The sequence below is a fragment of the Zea mays genome, chromosome 6 (assembly GCF_902167145.1).
Source record: "Zea mays cultivar B73 chromosome 6, Zm-B73-REFERENCE-NAM-5.0, whole genome shotgun sequence".
NCBI classification, from domain to species: Eukaryota; Viridiplantae; Streptophyta; class Magnoliopsida; order Poales; family Poaceae; genus Zea; species Zea mays.
The window spans coordinates 75783101-75805188 of NC_050101.1; the positions used below are offsets into that span (position 1 = coordinate 75783101).

At 41.5% G+C, this 22088-nt stretch overlaps 1 protein-coding gene across 2 annotated transcripts; it reads right to left on the reverse strand.

Moving 5' to 3' along the window:
- Window positions 1-9975: 9975 nt before the first annotated feature.
- Window positions 9976-18283, reverse strand: LOC103629437 (GPI transamidase component PIG-T). Of its 2 annotated transcripts, none has more exons than XM_008650557.3 (5): window positions 17742-18283; window positions 15823-17016; window positions 14397-14546; window positions 14090-14270; window positions 9976-10532 (listed from the first exon to the last, which is right to left on the reverse strand). In XM_008650557.3, the coding sequence occupies exons 1-5, from the start codon at window positions 17982-17984 to the stop codon at window positions 10360-10362; spliced, it is 1941 nt and encodes a 646-aa protein (XP_008648779.1). In that variant the 5' UTR covers window positions 17985-18283; the 3' UTR covers window positions 9976-10359. The 2 variants fall into 2 exon arrangements, with proteins under 2 accessions (XP_008648779.1, XP_008648780.1); XM_008650558.3 differs by lacking the exon at window positions 9976-10532 and adding an exon at window positions 11214-11696.
- Window positions 18284-22088: the final 3805 nt, after the last annotated feature.

The window sequence follows — 22088 nt, forward strand, 5'->3', positions numbered from 1 at the left end:
ATCAATTCTCGGTGCTTGTCCTGAGGTGGAAGTGGTGGTGGAGGTGGTGGCAATGGAGCTTGCTGTTGTCGCCCCATCCTCTCCTAACGCATATCCTTCTGCATATCTTGCCTTTCCTGGTGCATCTCTTGGCGTTCCTGCCGCATCTGCGCATACATCTCTGCCATAATATCAGCCATTTGTTGCAGCATCTGCATCTGGGCTGCAACCACTGGGTCAGTTCTGGTTGGTGGAGGATTTGGAGGATTCATCTCTTCTTGTTGTTGTTGTCTAAGTACCCTCCGGTTGTGTGGATTGGCGGGTAGATCAATTCCTCCTCCCTTACTGGTATTGACCATCTGGGTTAGAAATACATGGTAAGATAGAATTGTAGAATAGACGAGTAATTTATGAGGCAGAATCTTTTGGGGGTTTTATTAACTAAGTAGATTAGTATGTCACCTACTCATACTAATTACCTTATGGTGATACATGCTAGAATGCCCTGCTATACTGATTCAATCAATCAAAGAAGCAAATCAAGCATTTACCATAAGAACAAACATCCAATTATTTTAAGTAGAGAAAATAATTTTAATTTTGTCTTGGGTCTCCTATCTCTTTAAAGGGTCATGGATGTAGGATTCCAAAGTGTGAAATCCTCCTTGTCTTAGAATAGAAAAGGTAAGAATAATCAAAGTAGAACAATAGAAGGTGAGACAGGATCAAGAAAAGTATAGAAAGAATCAGAGGAAGATATGTCACACTCGGATTTAAAGGAATAAAACCAGGTGCGTCTCATATGTGCGCCAAGGAAGAACATCACTTATAATGACAAAGTGTATAGAGATAAATGTCATAAATATCATAAATGTCATTATTACATAACGAAAGTCTTATAAGAAAATAAATAATAATAAAACAAACTAAATATTATTTCCCCGGCGCCACAAAGCTGACTGGGAGACGCCACCTAGATCAACTCGTATGCTTCATTGTAGGGCGGCTCCTCTTCGACCACCTGCTCTTCACCTGTGGGGGGGTTGAATCGTGAGAGCACCTAGAGGGGGGTGAATAGGTGATCCTATAAAATTCAATACTAAATAGCACAGACTTGGTTTAAAGATGTTAGTGCAATTAAAACCAAGTTGCTAAAGTGAGAACTCTAGAAGAAAATCAATCACAATGAATAAGGACACGAGACATAATGATTTTTATCCCGTGGTTCGGCCAAAGCCTACTCCACGTTGTGGTGACCTCCTTCAGTCAATGATTGCACTCAATCCTTCTCAAGTGATACAATGATCAACTTTGAGTACCACGGTTTTCTTACTTTGCAGTCTTTTCCCGTTTGCGAGGAATCTACACAAATTGGAGCCTCTCGCCCTTACAATTTTTTATCACAAGAAAGGCACAAGAGTAAGGGAGGGAAAACAACACACGCAATACTCAATTCGCAACAAACACACACACACAAGCCAAGACGTGAGCACAAAACACGGCGCAGAGAGTTCACAACTCAAATGGTGCTCAAATCTCTAACACAACGGTCAGAATGCGTGGCGGCGGAGTCTAGGCGTCTTAGAATGATCAGAGAATGCTTGGTGTAGTGCTTCATGCGCCTAGGGGTCCCTTTTATAGCCCCAAGGCAGCTAGGAGCCGTTGTACATCCAATTCGAAGGCAATTCTTGCCTTCTGTCAGGTGGCGCACCGGATAGTCCGGTGCACCACCGGACATGAATAGTACCTATCCGGTGCCTGATATCCTTCCTTTTCTGGCGAAGCCGACCGTTGCGCCCTCGGCCTCCTTGGCGTACCGGACAGTCCGGTGCGACCAAGTGACCGTTGGATCAGGCCACACGTCGCCCGCTGATTGCGCTGCCAACCATTGGTGCGGGCATCGTTGACTCACTGGGCAGTCTGGTGCTCACCGGACAGTCCGGTGATTTTTAGCCGCGGCGCCTTCGCTTTTTCCCGAGAGCGACGAGTTCGTCGCCGGGCTAGCCTGGGCTTCGTTTGGGAGATGAAGGTGCCTTCCTTGAGTTGCTTCACTTGAAATCCAAGGAAGTAGTTCAACTCGCCCATCATCGACATCTCGAACTTTTGCATCATTACCCTGCTAAACTCCTCCAAGACTTTTGATTAGTAGAACCAAATATTTTGTCATCGACATATATTTGGAAAACAAAGAGATCACCATCACAAGTCTTTGTGAATAGAGTGGGATGAGCTTTCTCAACCTTGAAAGCATTAGCAATTAGAAAATCTCTAAGGCATTCATACCATGCTCTTGGGGCTTGCTTAAGTCCATAGAGCGCCTTAGAGAGCTTATACACGTGGTCGGGATACCTGTCATCCTCAAAGCCAGGGGGTTGTTCCACGTATACCTCCTCCTTGATTGGACCATTTAGGAAAGCGCTCTTCACGTCCATTTGGAACAACTCAAAGGAATGGTCAGCGGCATAGGCTAATAGAATTTGAATTGATTCTAATCTAGCCACAGGAGCGAAAGTCTCCTCAAAGTCCAAACCTGCGACTTGGGCGTAACATTTTGCCACAAGTCGAGCCTTGTTTCTTGTCACCACCTCGTGTTCGTCTTGCTTGTTGCGGAACACCCACTTGGTTCCCACAACATTTTGCTTTGGGCGTGGCACCAGGCTCTAGACTTCATTTGTTTTGAAGTTGTTGAGCTCTTCCTACATGGCCAACACCCAGTCCGGATCCTGCAAGGCTTCTTCTACCCTGAAAGGCTCAATAGAAGAAACAAAAGAGTAATGCTCACAGAAATTAGCTAATCGTGAGCGAGTTGTTACTCCCTTGCTTATGTCACCCAGAATCTGATCCACTGGGCGATTCCTTTGGATTGTGGCTCGGACTTGAGTTGGAGGGACCTGTGATGCTTCTTCCTCCATAACATGTTCCTCCTGTGCTCCCCCTTGATCCTGCCCTTCTTCTTGAGGTACCTATTCATCGTCTTGAGTTGGAGGGTGCACCATCGTAGAGGAAGAGGGTTGATCTTGTTCCTGTAGTTCCTGTGGTCGCACTTCATCTATCGCCATTGTACGCATTGCGGCCGTCGGAACCTCATCTTCATATACATCATCAAGATCAACTTGCTCTCTTGGCGAGCTATTAGTCTCATCAAATACAACGTTGCTAGAGACTTCAACTAATCCAGATGATTTGTTGAAGACTCTATATGCCTTTGTATTTGAGTTATATCCTAGTAAAAAACCTTCTACAGCTTTGGGATCAAACTTTGAATGCCTACCTTTCTTTACCAAAATGTAGCATTTGCTCCCAAATATACGAAAATAGGAAACATTAGGTTTGTTACCAGTTAAGAGTTTATAGGAGGTCTTCTTGAGGAGGTGGTGCAGATAGAGCCGGTTTATGGCATGGCAAGCTGTGTTCATAGCTTCCGACCAAAATCACTCAGGCGTCTTGTATTCTCCAAGCATCGTTCTCGCCATGTCGATTAGTGTCCTGTTCTTCCTCTCTACCACACCATTTTGCTGCGATGTGTAGGGAGCGGAGAACTCATGCTTGATTCCTTCCTCCTCAAGATATTCTTCAACCTGTAGATTCTTGAACTCATACCCATTATTGCTTCTTATCTTTTTCACCTTTAGCTCAAACTCATTTTGAGCTCTCCTTAAGAAACGTTTTAGGGTTCCTTGGGTTTTGGATTTATCCTGCAAAAAGAATACCCAAGTGAAGCGAGAAAAATCATCAATTTATAACAAGACCATACTTACTTCCCCCGATGTTAAGATAGGCAACGGGGTTGAAGAGATCCATGTGTAGGAGTTCCAGTGGTCTTGATGTCGTCATCACATTCTTGCTATGATGAGTGCTTCCCACCTATTTCCCTGCTTGGCACGATGCACAAGGTCTGTCTTTCTCAAAATAGACATCGGTTAGTCCTAACATATGACTCCCTTTAGAAGTTTATGAAGGTTCTTCATCCCAACATGTGCTAGACAACGATGCCAAAGCCAGCCCATACTAGTCTTAGCGATTAAGCATGCATCTAGATTGGCATTCTCCTTTAAGAAATTAATTAAATAGAGTTTGCCATCTAATACACCCTTAAAAGCTAATGAACCATCACTCCTTATAAAGACAGATACATCAATATTTGTAAATAAACAATTGTAGCCCATATGACACAATTGACTCACAGACAATAAATTATACCCAAGCGACTCTACTAAAAACACATTTGATATTGAGTGCTCGGTCGTGATAGCTATCTTGCCCAATCCTTTAACCTTGCCTTGATTCCCATCTCCAAAAATGATGGTGTCTTGAGAATCGATGTTCTTGACGTAGGAAGTGAACATTTTCTTCTCCCCCGTCATGTGGTTTGTGCATCCGCTGTCGATAATCCAGCTTGATCCACTGGATGCATAAATCTGCAAGGCAATTAAGCTTGGGTTTTAGGTACCCAACTCTTGTTGGGTCCTACAAGGTTAGTTACAACAACTTTTGGAACCCAGATGCAAGTTTTGTCTCCCTTGCATTTAGATCCCAATTTTCTAGCAACTACTTTGGTATTTTTGCATAACAATACAAAAGAAGCATTACATATTTGATACATAGTAGTTGGACCAGTGTAAACTTTCCTAGGCGAACGAGAAATAGTATGATTGCGCCTGGGCCTTCTCTTATCATAAACATATGTGGAACTAGAAGCAAACATAGCATGTGAATCATGATAAATAGGTAAAGCAGCATGATTATAACATTTATCATGATGATAAATTTTCTTGGCATGAGCATAAAGATAAGCATGGTTCTTTTGATCATGTGAAGAATACGAGCTGCTAGCCATAAGGGCCTTACCTTTCTCCTTGTTGAGACTGGAAGTCCTTTGGCTTGTTAAGTTCTTGGTTTCCTTTCAAAAACCAAGTCCATCCTTAATTGAGGGGTGTCTACCAATAGTGTAGGCATCCCTAGCAAATTTTAACTTCTCATAGTTATCCTTGCAAGTCTTAAGTTGAGCATTAAGACTTGCATCCTCATTGTTTAACTTAATAATGGTAGAAGCATATTTATTACAAGCATCAACATCAAGGTCTTTACATCTATTGCAAATAACAATATGCTCTACACATGAACTAGTTTCATTTACTTTCTCTAGCTTAGCATTCAAATCATCATTTAAATTCTTTAAGCTAGAAATGGATTCATGACAGGTAGACAATTCAGAGGATAGTATTTCATTTTTCTTGACTTCTAGAGCAAGAGATTTTTGAACACTAATAAATTTATCATGTTCCTCATACAAAATATCTTCTTGCTTTTCTAGCAATCTATCCTTTTCATTAAGAGCATCAATTAATTCATTTATTTTGTCTGCCTTAGTTCTGCCTAATCCCTTAAACAAATCAGTATAATCTACTTCATCATCAGACGATTCTTCATCACTGGAAGAGGTATATTTGGGAGTGTCTCGAATACATACCTTCTTCTCCTTAGCCATAAGACACATATGGCGTTCGTTGGGGAAGAGTGAAGATTTGTTGAAGGTCGAGGCAGCTAGTCCTTCATCTTCGGAGTCGGATGAGGAACAGTCGGAGTCCCATTCCTTCCCGATGTGCGCCTCGCTTTTGACCTTCCTATAGTTTTTCTTCTTTTCCCTCTTCCCATGCTTCTCTTGTGCCTGGTCATTATCGTTATCGGGGCATTGTGCAATAAAGTGACCAGTCTTACCGCATTTGAAGCAGGAGCGTTTTCCCCTTGACTTGTTCTTGTTGGGGTACTCCTTGTGTCCTTTTAGTGCGATCTTGAAGCGTTTGATGATGAGCACCATCTCATCCTCATTGAACCCGGCAGCCTCCACTTGTGCTACCTTGCTAGGTAGCGCCTCCCTGCTGCTGGTTGCTTTGAGAGCAACAGGTTGCGGCTCGTAGACGAGAAGTGAACCATTCAAGGCATCGTCCACATATCGTGCTTCTTTCACCATCATGCGCCCACTCACGAATTTTCTGAGGATTTCCTCGGGCGTCATCTTGGTGTACCTGGAGTTTTCACGAATAAGGTTTACAAGACGAGGATCAATAACAGTGAATGACCTGAGCATGAGTCGGACGACATCATGATCCATCCATCTTGTACTCCTGTAGCTTCGGATTTTGTTGACAAGGATCTTGAGCCTGTTGTACGTCTGTGTTGGCTCTTCTCTCCTTATCATCGCGAATCTCCCCAGCTCGCCTTCCATCAGTTCCATTTTTATAATCATGGTGGCATCATTTCCCTCATGTGATATCTTAAGGGTATCCCAGATTTGCTTAGCGTTGTCTAAGCCGCTCACTTTGTTGTATTCATCCCTGCATAGAGACGTTAGCAAGACAGTGGTGGCTTGGGCATTTTTATGAATTTGCTCATTTATGCATACGGGGTTGTCAGTACTATCAAAATGCATTCCATTTTCTACAATCTCCCAGATACTAGGATGGAGGGAGAATAAATGACTATGCATTTTATGACTCCAAAAAGAATAATCCTCTCCATCAAAGTGTGGGGGTTTTCCAAGTAGAATTGATAGTAAATGAGCATTCGAATTGTAAGGGATGCGAGAATAATCAAAGGAGTAATTTTGATTAACCGTTTTCTTTTTCGATGAAGAGTCTTCATCGTCGTCATCCCTTGGTGAAGAATAGGAGGCATCTCTGTCGTAGTAGATAATCTTCTTGATGCACATCTTCTTCTTCCCGTCCCTCTTCTTGTGACTCGAGCCTGAGTCAGTGGGCTTGTTCTCTCTTGGCTCATTGAGGAGGGACTCCTCCTTGTCGTTGATGCCCTTAGGATCCATCTCTTCGGGCAGTTAGTCCCTTTAATGAAGAGTACGACTCTAATACCAATTGAGAGCACCTAGAGGGGGGTGAATAATTGATCCTGTAAAATTTAATACTAAATAGCACAGACTTGGTTTAAAGATGTTAGTGCAATTAAAACAAAGTTGCTAAAGTGAGAACTCTAGAAGAAAATCAATCACAATGAATAAGAACACGAGACACAGTGATTTTTATCCTGTGGTTCGGCCAAAGCCTACTCCACGTTGTGGTGACCTCCTTCGGTCAAGGATTGCACTCGATCCTTCTCAAGTGATCCAATGATCAACTTTGAGTATCATAGTTTTCTTCCTTTGCAGTCTTTTCCCGTTTGCGAAGAAACTCCACAAATTGGAGCATCTCGCCCTTACAATTTTTTATCACAAGAAAGGCACAAGAGTAAGGGAGAGAAAGCAACACACGCAAGACTCAATTCCCAACAAACACACGCACACAAGCCAAGACGTGAGCATAAAACACGGCGCAGAGAGTTCACAACTCAAATGGTGCTCAAATCTCTAACACAACGGTCCGAATGTGTGGCCGCGAAGTCTAGGCGTCTTAAAATGATCAGAGAATGCTTGGTGTAGTGCTCCATGCGCTTAGGGGTCCCTTTTATAGCCCCAAGGCAGCTAGGAGCCATTGGAGATCCAATTGGAAGGCAATTCTTGCCTTCTGTCGGGTGGCGCACCGGACAGTCCGGTGCACCACCGGACATGAACAGTACCTGTCCGGTGCCTGATCTCCTTCCTTTTCCGGCGAAGCCGACCGTTGCGCCCTCGACCCCCTTGGCGCACCGGACACTGTCCGGTGCACATCGGACAGTCCGGTGCGACCAAGTGACCGTTGGATCAGGCCACGCGTCACCTGCTGATTGCGCTGCCGACCGTTGGTGCGGGTGCCGTTGACTCACCGGACTGTCCGGTGCTCACCGGACATTCCGATGTTTTGTCGACCGTCACACCAACTCCGCCTCCCGCACTCCCGTTACCATCCATCTCCCTTGTCTCTGACTGCGTGCCCGCAACCTCTCAAACAACATCAACCCGCCCTCTCCCTTCACGCTCTGGTCCCTCCCCACTGTCACGCAACACTTCTTGATCCTTGTCGACCGTCGCACAGTGCGCGTGGGCCATGACGCGATGGCGCAGGAGGAGGCCATGGAGAATGTAACTCATGCTTTATAGGAGTATAATTATTAAATTAGTATATTAAACTAATTATCACTATTTGCCTTATGACTGATCAAGATCAGAGAAGGTGGATCGGCTCGTCGTGCCAATTTTTCCAAATGAGCTTTAGGTGAGTGAGAGGTCGATGTCAGCTTCTGGTGGTTCGACCTTAATGTGTGAGAAAAGAGAGTTTGGAACATAAAATTGTACTCCCTCCATCCCAATCTATAATTATTTTGACTTTTTTTAACTAAGTTTGACTGGCTAGTCTTATTCAATTAAAAAAATTCAAAGTCATATTTAAAGATATTATGTGTAAACAATATCACAGTAAAAAACTAATAATAGTTATTTTTTGAATAAAATGGAACATTCAAATTTGGAGTAAAAAAGCTAAATAAATTATAAATTGAAACGAATGGAGTAAATAAAATTGTACTAATTATTTTGACTTTTTGTATAAAGTTTGATTGGCTCGTCTTATTCAATTTTTTAAAGAAAATAAAATTCAAAGTTATATTTAAAGTATATTATATGTAAATAATATCACAGTAAAAAACAAATAATAGTTATTTTTTGAATAAAATAGGATACTCAAATTTAGTAAAAAAGCTAAACAAATTATAAATTGAAACGAATGGAGTAAATAAACATCCATTGAGTGAGGACCAGCAATCTATGGTTGGGAATGAACTGGTTGTCTATGGTTGGGCTCAATCTGATTCCTCCATCGCAATACTAGAGACAGATCTAGAAAAATTTATTTATTAGTATATTTTTTTAACATAGGATATGGTCTCTCATCCCATAAAATTTGAACTTAGAGAAACAAAATGGTAAAAAATATTGGAGTGATCAGACTTTTTTTGTGGGTTGGGGGCTTCTTGCTGCAACTATACCGACAGACGCCAATACTTCTTTATTTGAGACCAACAAATATGACACTAAATTATCGTATAGAATACATTCTACTTCAGGATAAATCCATCTGGACTAGTAGCAATTCAAGCGATGCTACTGCACGTGACGGTTAGATACTTAGGGATGTTTGGTTTAAAAAATCAATCCAATTTAAATAAGATGATATATTATGAGTTTATTGCACAAATTTGATAGAATAAACTCATTCATCATATTATTACTAATTATTAGTCTATTAGTCTATGAGAAATAAAATGATGATAGATTAATTTATTCTATTCTATAAACCAAGCAAGAAAGTGTGAGAAGATGATGGAGTAGCTCCTTACTTAAACCAAACACGCTATTAGATGTCCGTATTCTCTATATTTATTTTCTATATCTCATCCTCTATATAAATACATATATTATAAACATATTTGTTATAACCTCAAATATTTTATACATATTTTTAGTTTTGCTTAATATGTTTTTAAAGTATTAAAATAAATAGAAAAAAAAAAGAAGAGAGGAACTCTATGGTCCTATTTGGGATAATTTTTTCCTAAAAAGTTTTTTCTTAGATAATTTAGCTGTCAGGAGAATCTAAATATCACATATCTTGCGTGCAAAGGAAGATGTAGATATCAAAGATCTTGAGTGCAAAGGAAGATGAAATGATCTGCACGGTTTAGGAGCAACATATTCCTCTCATCGAACGATTTGGCAGATTCTGCATTCACATTGATTTAAACGATTTCCAGGTTTAGGAGCGACGAATTCCTCATATCACACGACTCAACGGATTCTGCATTCACGTTGATTTAAACGATTTCCATATAAATGATTTTCACATAAGCAGATCAGAAGCAAAGTGTTTGGCTGCCACTTATGGCCAGAATCTAACTAGAAGCTAAAATAAATAGGGACTATTTATATTTAGAGTACACTAACGAAAAAGATTGGGACAAGAATTTTACCTCAAAACAGAGCAGCTTTACAGGCTCTAGTTGGAGTCAGCTTTAGATCAACGTAAAAAATGTAGTGGGTTCCTCAAAAGAAAATTTAACCTGGTGCAATCAAGGGACATCAACCTCTGCTTTCTTTTTTTTTCAAAACCGGTAAAAACCAAAAATTCATTACAGTAGTAACGAAATTACAGAATTCAGTGCGTGGCGTTCATGAATAAAAACATTGCCAAACGGATCACACTGACACTGTTCGCCCAGGGAACAGCCGTCAGGGGATTACATTACATCCGGCCAGAAAACGAAACGAACCATACCAAAAAAAAACGACAACAGAAGGGTCCAAATTGCATGGCCCTCGGCTTTCAAGAATCTAGGATGGCAAAATAGCGCCTGGAAGCAAGCGAACTTACAGGCAATACATATGCTACACAACATGGTACATTCTACTGCCGTGGCTCCACAAAAGTCACCCAAAATTTTAGACACCGATGTTAAGTATTAACTGTTGTTTGAGAAATAGTGAAATAGAACCGCAGCTACTGCAACAAATACAACCTTGAATAGCAGCTTCTTTGACCCAGTCGATTCAAATGAAGACCCTGACTCCGATGGATCCACCTTCTGCCCCCTTAACTTGGCTAGCAACCGAGAAATGAGCCCATGCCTTGTGGCTGTAACAGAATTAATACTTGTATAAGAAGCTGGTGGTGGTTTTTTTTCAGGAACATAAAATATCAACAACATTTGTTAAGAAATCCAGAAGCCTCCTTACATGTACTTTCTCCGTTCCAAATTGTAACGAGTTATGGCTTTTCTAGGTTCATAACTTTTTCTACACACCTAGATATACATTATGTCTAGATATATAGTAAAATTCTACGTATCTAGAAAAGCCGGAACGACTTGATAGTTTGGCATGCAGGGAGTACATCACAATAGGGGTGAAATAGGAAGTAAATATCAATATAAAATATGTGAAATAGTTTCCAGAAAAAAGCTGACAAGGTCAGTTCAGAAAATGCAAGGGATTTCAGACCGAAGGTAGTGCCAAGGGTTCATTTAAACAAAAGTCCCACTCCTAACAACCAAAGTTACCTCTCCCCCCCCCCCCCACACACACACACACACAACAACAAAAAACTATTTTCTCTTCATGTACAGAAAAAAACAGCTCTTAATAATATCGGAAAAAGGTTTAAATGTCAAGCAGTGATTTTCTGTCCTGGAGACCTGGTTAATATCGAAATAGCACATTTATAAAAGAGTGCATTGTTTTTTTTTTCTTGAACCATGTAGGAGAGCCATGCGTCATTTCATTAAGATGGAAGCCAAATGGACAGCACCAAACAGGCTATACACCCAGAATCTACTCATCCCCTAGAACACTGAGATCAAGTACGATACAATCAAATCAGATGACCAAAAGGCAACGACACAAACCCTAGAAAAAGCTATGGAAGCCATGAGTCCCAGCCTTGAACAATAGAGCTCCCTCCACCTCTACCAAGGAAAGGATATGTTCAAGGTAGCAATAGCATTGTTGAAACCGCAATCATTACAGTGTTTCCTTATTTCGCGTGTCACTAAAATGGTAAAAAAATTGATAAAAAAATCAAGGTCTTAGTGCTCTTTATCAGCTTTCTTGATAATCTGGTTTGACTAGCCAGAGTAGTGGCATCACCGCATCAGGTTGTGGTGCTAGAGCCTGCAGGCTAATTCTCGGAATATGGTACTGTACTTGCAACCACACAGACCAACAGATGGTTGATACTTTCAGGAGCTAGGTAACAGTGGGCAAGACGCCAGAAATGGCAACCCCGTCTTTGCCAATCTGCCTACAGTAGAACAACAGTTAAGTACCGCAAGCCATATGAAAACGTACACCATAAGAGGAGCCCATGACATCCAAATCCTTTTTGAATGCGCAAATCTAATTGGTCCAAGAAACAAAAAATTTCCCCAACCTATTTTAAACAAGACTTTCTTCAAACCAACTACTATCTTTTGGAGAGGGCTGCTTGCTGTGAAAGATACCTTCTGCAAATTCAGCAGAAAAGCAGTGGGCAATGGGCTGAACACCAGCTTCTGGTGTGATGCTTGGTGTGGTGGTTCAGTGGTTGTCCTTTAGCTCACAAGTTTAATAGGCTTTCTGATTTGTCTCTAAACAAAAAAGTGTCAGTGGAAAATGTTCTGAATTCTGATTTTTTCTTGCTTAAAATTTAGAAGAATCATAGGAGAAATTGCTGATATGTTTGAAGAGTTAAAAAATTACTGTTATGTTTTGTCAGAAGCAAATGATAAAGTAATCTGGGGTTTGGGTAGGAAGGGTTTTAGTGTGAGATCCCTTTATTTGCATAGTAGGTGTGATTCTGTCAGAGTACCTTACAAATTCCTTTGGAAGGTGAATATCCCACAAAATATTGAAGTTTTCCTATGGCTGATTCTAAAAGATAGAATTCTTTCTAAGGAAAATTTGTCCAAAATAAACTGGAAGGGTGACACAGATTGTGGTTTCTGTGGAATCTCAGAGTCTACTAAGCATATGTTCTTTGAGTGCCCAGTTGCTAGATACGTGTGGAGGATTGTAAAAATGGCTCTAAATCTTCATGCAATCCCTGATGACGTTGAGTTCATTTTTGGGACCTGGATAATTAATTTCAAAAAAGATGTCCGTAGTCTTGTCATGCTTGGGTGTGGAGTGGTGCTTTGGTGTTTGCTTTAAGAAATGATGTTTGCTTTAATAGCAAAGCTTTTTTTTACCCTTCTGACATTTGCTTTTTGTGTTGTCTCACTGGTTGGACTTTTGGGCTGTTCGTCAAAAAAAGACTCCAAGAAAGATGCTGGAGGAAGTACGCAAATTCGAAGAATGGCAAAGGAAGCCTTTGATCGTGCGTTTGGGTGGATGCCGATCTCCAGAAGAATTGAAGTTGAAGGATGATAAAGCTTTCTGTGCGGTTGCTCCTATAGTCAGCTGTAATCTTAGATTTTGTGTCCAGTCTTCTGGTTGTTGGGTGGTCCTCATCTCATAAGACAATTGTTTAGGGTAGTTGTCTGGTTTTAACTGTGGCTTGTGCTGTCGGTGTCCTTCAAACTTGAAGGTGCTGTTTCTGGTATGGGAGTGGCGTCGGTTAACAAGTCAGTAGCTGATGAAACGCTTGATCATGTAGCCTTCTATGGATCCGCTCATGTCACAGACTCTGTAGTTTTCCTATTTCTTAATGAAATAGGGGGGTTAATCCCCATGGTTAAAAAAAATCTTCTTTTAGCCAGTACATCTATTTTTTCCTAGAACTAGAACAAATGAACAATTCATCAACAAACTTCCGATAAAGGATGCTTGCTAAGAGTTGCCGCTTCTTCAGTATGACCACTGCACAGAAGAAACATGACCAGCTGAATCTAGAGCAAGAAAACAGGCACATTGTGTTCAAGTAACCTTGTTAGCGTGTAACAGTGTAACTTGTTTCAAGGTAGGGCTGGAAATTGTAGGTTGAACAAAAAATGTTAATTATTCAATTCTTTCAATATCTGAAGCTGCATTCCATCCTTTACAGCAAATTTTGAAGAAACAACTTTTTCTCTGATTCCTCTCGAAGAGTAGGCATGGTTGGTTCAGAAAAAAAAAGAGCAGGCATGGCCATGGTAACTGCACAATGAAAACAAAATTTATTCTGAAATGAATGTAGCTGTTATACAAGTATGATTAGTTCCCCTACATACTAGAGCACAAGCTGTGTGGTACCATAGACATCAACTATAATGAAGGGCAAAAAAAGGGAGGCAGACCCAGTGCCGAAGGCTCCCACATGAGTGATGTCTGGAGAAGGAATAAACCAAGGCAAGTCTTCCTTCGCAAATGTGGGGAACCTACTTCAACCTGTGACCTGGTGACAGTGAGACAGCTCTCACCAGTACACCAGACCTGTCCTTCTAAACAACAACTATACTAACTCATACAAGATTGGTTGTCTTAATGGCCCTAGTAAAATACTGGTTTTAATTTTGGATCCCAAAAAAGAAATAACATCAACCATCCCCATCCCCTGATGTCTACATTAATATTGTCCTGGAGTACAGAGTGCTGGATTTACATTTGAGATAAAAGGAAAGAATACCATCAAGGCATCAACCAAATTATCATCTGAATTGTGAAGACTGAAGTAATCATTTTTCTGTAACACAAGGCATCAGAAAACAGAAACCAATCAACATAAATATTTGTGCTTACCTCTTTTCTTCAACTCCCTCTCTTCCTCGCCAATCCTTCGTCTCAAAGCATTCAATAATGAACCAAAGTAAAGAGCTAAGACAGTGCATGTGAAGGTGATGACATTGTATGGCATGCTGAAATCCGGAGTTGTCAGGGGAACGAGCAATACTTCTGTATACGACTTCACAACACTATCTTCCTGCAGAACAGACAGATATTGGTATACTGCAAAGATAATGAAGCACAACTATTTATATTCACGTATGGCAAGGAAATCAGCTAGTACTAGACAACTGATCGGTCCATGACATCTTTGAGGGTGTACCTGGAAATTTTCTAGTAAAGGTGATCCAAGTACTGGATCAATTTCAGGGTAACTTCGAGCAGAACTGAACTCAGGAAAGCTAACCAAAGCTGAAGGAATGTCAAATCCTTGATTAGCATCAGGAGGATATTCATCTATATGCAGGAACCCCTGAAATTTCATATGCAGTTAACATTGTCACAAAGTAAAAATGCAATGTTTAGTTATGGATGCCATTGCATTAAAAACTTTGTGAGTAGGGAAAAGACCGTTCCCACAATATTATATTAAAAAGAAGCTCAATCAAAGCCCCGACCGAGAAAGGTCACGAAAGCTGGTCCCCTTGTGCAGCATGAGAGTCCGCTCCCTATAGGCCAGATCTTTACTCGTGATTTGAGCCCTCCTAGCCGCTACATGTGGATCCGCTCCCCATAGGTCAGTCCATTGGTGAATCCAGCTCCCAGGCGGGGCAGGCAGGTGCCCGGGCTGTTTTTGCGGGCAGTGAAACCCCCGGTGTATTGGACGTCTGGATGACAGTCTGACGCTGCAGGCCTACAATGAAGGACGGAAGGAGTATGGCTGCACTGCACGAGCCGAGGCGAGACCGCTAGTTTCATTGCTTGGGCCAAGCGGCACTTGATGGTTGCAACTTGCAAGCGTGATACTCTCAATTCCCAATTTTCCAAACACTTACATGACTCACTGATGACTCCTCCGCTCAACCGCTCCTATGAGCACTGAGCGTAGGCAGGAGACCAGCAGCACACTAGTTATTGGTAACATCTAAAAAATTAAAATACTACTCCCCCCGTTTTTTATTTGTCGTTTTTTAGTTCAAAAATGATATAGCCGGTGTGAAGTATTTGAGAATGGAGGTAGTATTATTTAAATGAGCTCAGACAATCAGATCAGCCTGATGGCCAATGCACTGCTGCTTTTCTCTGGTAATCAAGGTTCTTTTTCTTCCAATTTCTTCCCTATGTGGTTATACGTTAAGCAAATCAAATTTACGCCTTATTTAGAAAACTGGATTTTTTAACTGGTTCTATATTTTTGTAAATAAAATTTATCTGATGTAAATAAACATGTATTAAGTAATGCATCTAGTAAAAATTTGTCGATAATAAACAATTTCGTGCATGTCTTTATATATGCAATTGTTCATAGACTAGCCTAGGCTCTTAATGAATCCTGGATCCGCCACTGGGTCAATCCATCTCGTGTGCACACAACCAGGGGAACCAACGAGTGACCTTTTTTAACCTCAGGCTAAAATTCACTACCACTGGGATTCGAACCCAGGACCTGAGGAGTGCTACCTAGACCACCTAACCAACTCTGCCCAATGGGCAAATAACAAATGAAGACTCAAGCCGAAGCACAAAGTGAGAAATATGTGAAACTCTACCCAATGGTGTACATTCAAGTAACTTGCAACAGAGCATACCTTGTCAAAATCCAATGTCAGAGTTCCCGACTGCATACTGCAAGGGAATCTTAGTAGCATCTCCAAGGTACCAGGCAAAAGCTTGTCTTCTGAAGGAATGACATGAATCTTGTCAACTACTTCTGACACAGTCTTCCTGCTCCCATCTATAAATATTTCTAGGCTGTGATAATAGACCTTAACATACCATGGAACAACCTGGAAAATAACTGCCTTTATTGAACAATCATTTGCGCTGCCAGATATCTTCTTATGAAGATTAGTGGACATAAACGACAGAGCAATTGACCCTCTTTCATTGCCACTGCCCATAAGAAATCTGCTTGCATGAAAAGGTGATGGGGTGCAAGTCCATATCAGGGGAAGCTTCCAAGTTATGCCCAAATCCAAAGGTTGTTCCTCACTGTAGTTACTAGCATCATAAACATATAAAAAAGAAGATTGCATTTCTAAGTGATTTTGACCTTTGATCAACTTGTCCGGGCTATTGGACAATACAAAGAATTCATTACTCCAAGAATGAACACTTCCAGATATGTTAACTTCGTCAGCAATGCCTTTATCAACCTCAATGAATACTCTGCTGGATTTAGAAACAAGGCATTTCCCTGACAACTTTCTGTTGAAAAGATGTCTCATGGACCAGTTGGGCTGAAGTTGACCATGATTGGAATGTAGCTGTTCGCCATGTACATTATTTGGTTGCAGCACAACAGTCAGAGTTTGATCAAGAATAATACCAAGTGACTGGGAGGATCTCAGTTTCAGTTTTTGTGAATGGTAATATCCTTTGTAAATTGAAGGCCTGTACAGCAAAGAAGCTATCCCAGCTTTGTCACGACATGGAAGAAGTTTCAACCAAGGTGTCAGATTCTCAGTGCATACTGCTTCACGAGGCAATGCACCATATCGCAAATTGCCTTCGTTCAGTTTGAAGCCCCAGCGAGGAGCAGAAAATGCAGTGGAGGACTCCAAAAAGTTGATGGATGCACAAAACAGGCCAGAGAGTGTATGTGTCAGGTTCTTCCATGTTGCATCGATCTCAGACAAAGGAAGATCAAAAACTGCCCACAGCTCAACACCAGGAGGCTTTGCATTATTAGTTGACATAGGATCAAATCCACCCCACTGCTCATAGTTCCATCTTCCCTGGGTGAAAGATAGCTCCAACTCGCTAATATGATATTTCTTAACCTGATATTGACAAAGCAGAATAATGTTAATAGAGGTTCTCACTTCTCAGTCATTCATAAAATGTGGCAGCATATAAGAAATGGAGGGCCCCTTTCTTCAGTGCCCAGGTTGTTGTGACTTAAAGGTATAAACAAGGGACAGTTTATTATATGTAAACCTAATAGGCAACAAAAGAATACAGAGTAAATTTCTCAAAGCCACCAACATTTGGGGCTAATGCCTAATAGGCACAAACCCACAAACTACTGTGCCCATTTCAGAGAACCCCCAATGCTCAGGGTCATTGACTTGTTGTCTTACAAACCCAACAACCACTGTGACCATTTCTAGTTAAAATGGGCTTGAGCCTTTGTTCAGATTGCAAAACCTAAATTTCACAGCGGTTCCACAGCACCTAGATTCAATTTTGGGTAAAAACAAATCAGCACTTGGGACAACTTGATAGACATCACTCGGTGGGAAAATGAAACAAATGCAAAGCAAAGATCTCCCATCTTAACACACCTATGTACATATGCCAAAAATAAAATCTTTGCAGCAGTGCAGTTGCTTGTCTCACTGTCCCAGTGGAGTACCCACAGACAGATCAAACGTGTTATTGATCTACAAACACAACTAACTAGTTACATGCTAGTCCAGGCTAATGTACCAGTATGAACGGCGAATTAAAGCCGTATACAGTTGGAGCTTAAACCCTAAATCAGCCACATCAGAGATCCACGCACCAGCTGGGAGATGGCCTTGGGGAAGAGGTGGTGGTGCCGACCAACGGAGGCAGCGGGGGGCGCAGAGGAGCGGAAGTGGAAGTGTGCCAGTGCCTTGCGGTCCGGGAGCGGCCGCAGGAGCAGCTCCTCAGTGAACTTTTCATCCTCAGGCGCCGCCGCAGACGCCGCGGCGGTGGTAAAGAGGAAGAGGAAGACGAGGGGCAGGAAGAGGATCGGTCCTGTGGGTGGACGCGGCGGCGCCATTAGCGCCAGAGAGCGCAGGGCGGCGCCTCCGAGGCCGGGGCGGGCGGAGATGGCCGGGGCAGGGTGGCCCCGTGGGCGGCAGCGTACGCGAGCGGAGATGGCCGGGCGAGGGCCTCCCAGTGTACAACGGCGTACGCGAGCGGAGGTGGCCGGACGAGGGGCCTCGGGGCGGAGGCGTACGGGGCGACGCGGTCACGGTGAGCGGAGAGCCGGAGACGGCGCGAGCAGTCGTTGCGGGAAGAAGGAAAGAGATGTTGCTTCACTGACCTACAGGACCCACATAAAGAGTAAGCTAGCGGACCTTTATTGCTATTATAGTACTCATTTAAGTAGCCTTCTCTATTTTAACATCCACAAAACTAAATTCTCTACAATTATATCAGAGTTATTAAAACTTGACCCCTTTTGGAGGCCTGTCCGCATTCGGCGGCCTCCACGCCATCCATCGCACGACGTGTGCTATCGATGGCCACGCACGCGTGCTCCGTGGGTCATGGACGTGAAACCTCACTTTTGACGGACGCCAAATTTTCAGCCACGGCCATACCACAGGTCCACATTACTCTTCCGGTCTCCCCTCAGACTTCTCTCCCCCATGCCATCCCTCCGGCTTCCCGAGCGCCACCGTAGTCGCTCGCCATCGCGACCCAGGACCCTGACCTCGATGGCGGTGGATCAGGGGCCAACAACGATGCGCCAGGCGGTGGCGGCTCCCCCTCCTCCGACGTTGCCTCTCCAGTCTTTCCATCCTTCGTCGTCGCGGTCGTGTCTCAATCTAAGGGCCAACGACTGGGTCCGACCGGAGGCGAGTTCCTCAGACTCTACGATTACACACACATACTTCCTCTCTCTCTCTGATCTGTGTGATGTTGGTTTGGTTGGTGCTGCGCAGGTGTACCCGCTGTTCATGACGATGGGTGTTGTCGTTGCAGCTCTTCCAGAACATCACTAGGAACCTAGAATCTAGGTCCTGATCTACACTCTTAACCCATTTTGCCTGTTTGATTCTTGCAGTAGATGTGCTGCTCCAGCTGGAGCAGGGTAGATATGCTCAATTTGGGTGCTTTCTTGAAGTTGAAGTGGTCTATATGTAGTTCAAGTTCAGTAGTATTCGCTCTATTTCTTCCTTTTCTGTAAGGTTGAACCCATAGCGTTACTATGGCTCCTAGCCATAGCTTTGTGTAATAGGAGGGATTCTGCTGCAACTTACTTTCTGCGGCAACCTTAAGGATTAGATCCTGTTAACTAAATAACTGCATGTCATTCTTATCTCCGCACAGTTTTAAGGCTTGCAATTGTTCGTGAGGTGCGCATATAGCTAAGTTTTCACTTTTTGGTTCTCATTTTGCATTAACATGTGTCTGCCATTTTCATTGACATATTTTCACCATTTTTATCTTTCGGTTGTCATTTTCAGGTGAATGAAGAGATCTATAACCATGACGAATTGAAAGCTAAGTTTAAAACTCATGAATTCTAAACCGGTAGTGATTGTGAAGTGTAGCCCATCTTGTAAGTTACATATGTATACCCTTTTAATAGTGGCATAACTTTTCCCAATGATTTAATTATCTCCATCAAAGCATCATCCTCTCTTATAAAGTTATTTAATCTTAGCATTGAGACCTTTTAATTGCTTTAATAGCTTCTTTACACAGTATGAAGAATGTGGGGAAGAATTTGTGGATATGTTGGATGGAATGATCTCCTTTGTTCTTCTTGATACATGTCAAAAAAGCTTCGTTGTAGCTCATGATGCTATTGTCATCTACCCTTTATACATGGGATGTTGTCTTGATGGTATGTAAAGCAAAGATGATTGCTTTGCCCTTCTAAAGAAAATCAGGCATTAATTATGTTTTTTGTTCATTTCACAAAACAAAACTTCTAGGATCAGTTTCGTAAAACTACCCGAGGCATCTATTTCAAACCTTACAACAATCTGCATGGGCACACTATTTGTGTGATTGAAAGGTGGGTCCAATGAAGGTTTGTGGAACTGAGGGCACAAGTAGTGTACCATGAAACTGATCCTAAAAGTTGTAGTTCTTTGATAGTTTGAAGCAAATAATTGTAATTTTATGAAATGAATTCTTTGTGCATCTCAAACATAATTTTCTGGAATTTGTTGATGAATTGCTTTCTCAACTACTGTTGCAGTGGCCAATAATGCTTGAAGGTACGACCAACATTCCTAGCAGGAACCGGCCAGTTACCACCAAGAACCTCCTGGCATGTTCTCTAGGTCCTGGAATAGAGAAACCACACAAAACACTTAAATTTAAATTTGCATGATGAATGTTGATCTCTTTGTGAAATGAAATATAGAAACACCAGTAGCTATCCATTTATGCAGTACATTGAAAAAGGGCAACATATTGGGAACCATTGTTGATCTCAACAACTAGAATTCAGTATGGTTCATGGGGCAGTTTTAATTGTTGTTATGGATTGGGTACATGGCACCTGTAATTTGCCTTGACTGAAACATAGCTGATGGAGCGAATAATTGTATCATGTTAACTAGCATGCCAGTTGTTACTTGCATTACCATATCATAATTTTGAAAGACTATGGATAGCAGGTCCATCTATATTGTTGACATACCTATGGTTATTACAAATCCTTTGAGTCTTTGAGAAAGGATATCTCATTGAATTTGTTCTTTTTGGAATTGTCCCTCAACACAAATGCTAAAATGATTTTCCACAGGAGAGAATGTATGATCCTCCATTTTCAACAACCTTTTTAAACACCAGTATGAAATAATACTTTTTTCCTTTAGTATACATCTGTGTTCCTATAATTTAAACACCAGTATGTCCATGGCCACCTGCAGCAGGGTTTTGACTCCACCTTCCAGTGCCTCCTTATCCAGCTCTCCATGTAGACATGTCCAATATTTCTCCAATGCCTTTAAATAACCTAATGAGGGCATGTAAACATTTTGTTATACAATGACTCATTTATGTCCTACAGATTTGTTATGCCCATATGCCAGTTATTGGAAAAACCTATCATGAGCAGCAACACTGATTAAAATAATAATCAACTTTGATATTTTTATGTGTTGCAGAATGAGTAGAACATATCATTGAACAACATGTTGTCATTTTTTTGGATATTTTTAAGTTGAGTATCAACATGGCACTTGTTTAAATTATTGCGTTCTTACTCAGGATGAGATTGAAGCTGCTCGAATAGCAGCGATCAACAAGGAAATTAAGCTTGTATTGACTGAAGTCCTTTCAAAGGTTTTATTCTTGACTTGATCATCTTGTTTACTGTTTACATTATTAAATTCGTCTAAGAGGTGCAAGGTTATTTCTGATTGGTTAGCTTCTTACCCTTTTTCCATCACATACAGAATCAGCTATCTTAAGGTCAGTGTCCCTTCATAATTGTTAGCTCATTTTATATAACAATATGTATTGTGATTGAGATCACACCGTCAGATGCTTTTTATATTTCCAAGGAATTCTGTGTTCTCTATAAGTTGTAGCATCTAACTATGTAACTTGATGTTATAGATTCAATCACAAAAAATCATTTAAACATACGAATACTGAAATGATTGATTGGTTGTAGGCTGGGCCAAAGGTTCGTTAAGAAAGTGAAAGGTTGCGAGCCTACGACAGCAGGATCGTGAGAAAATTGTAATGAAGCGTAAGAGTGAAATGGTAAGTTCATGGCTTGTTTTCATCTGTTACAACTACACGTTCCAATTGATATATTTATTTTGCAGGCATACAATCCTTGATGTTTTTTAGACGCTTTGCGCTCGTGTCCCAGCTAAGGCAGAAGAAAAGTGGTTGGAGTTGTTGTACATTCAGTGGATTGAGCATCATATATGGTTGTCCAATTTCTTAAGGCAACTTTGCTGCTTTGCGTCATTCTTCACTTTGACTTAGACCCAAAAATTGGAATCTTCATTTTCTTCACCTAAGTTGTTTCCCATATTTATGTAGTAATTCTACTCCCATGTATAATAAAATTTGAGGGGCTTGTTTTCCTTCTAATATTATACATGAATTTTCAATAATTTTCAAGTTACTTGAGAACTCTGTTATACTGTTTTACATTATATCATGCTTTGTGATCTTT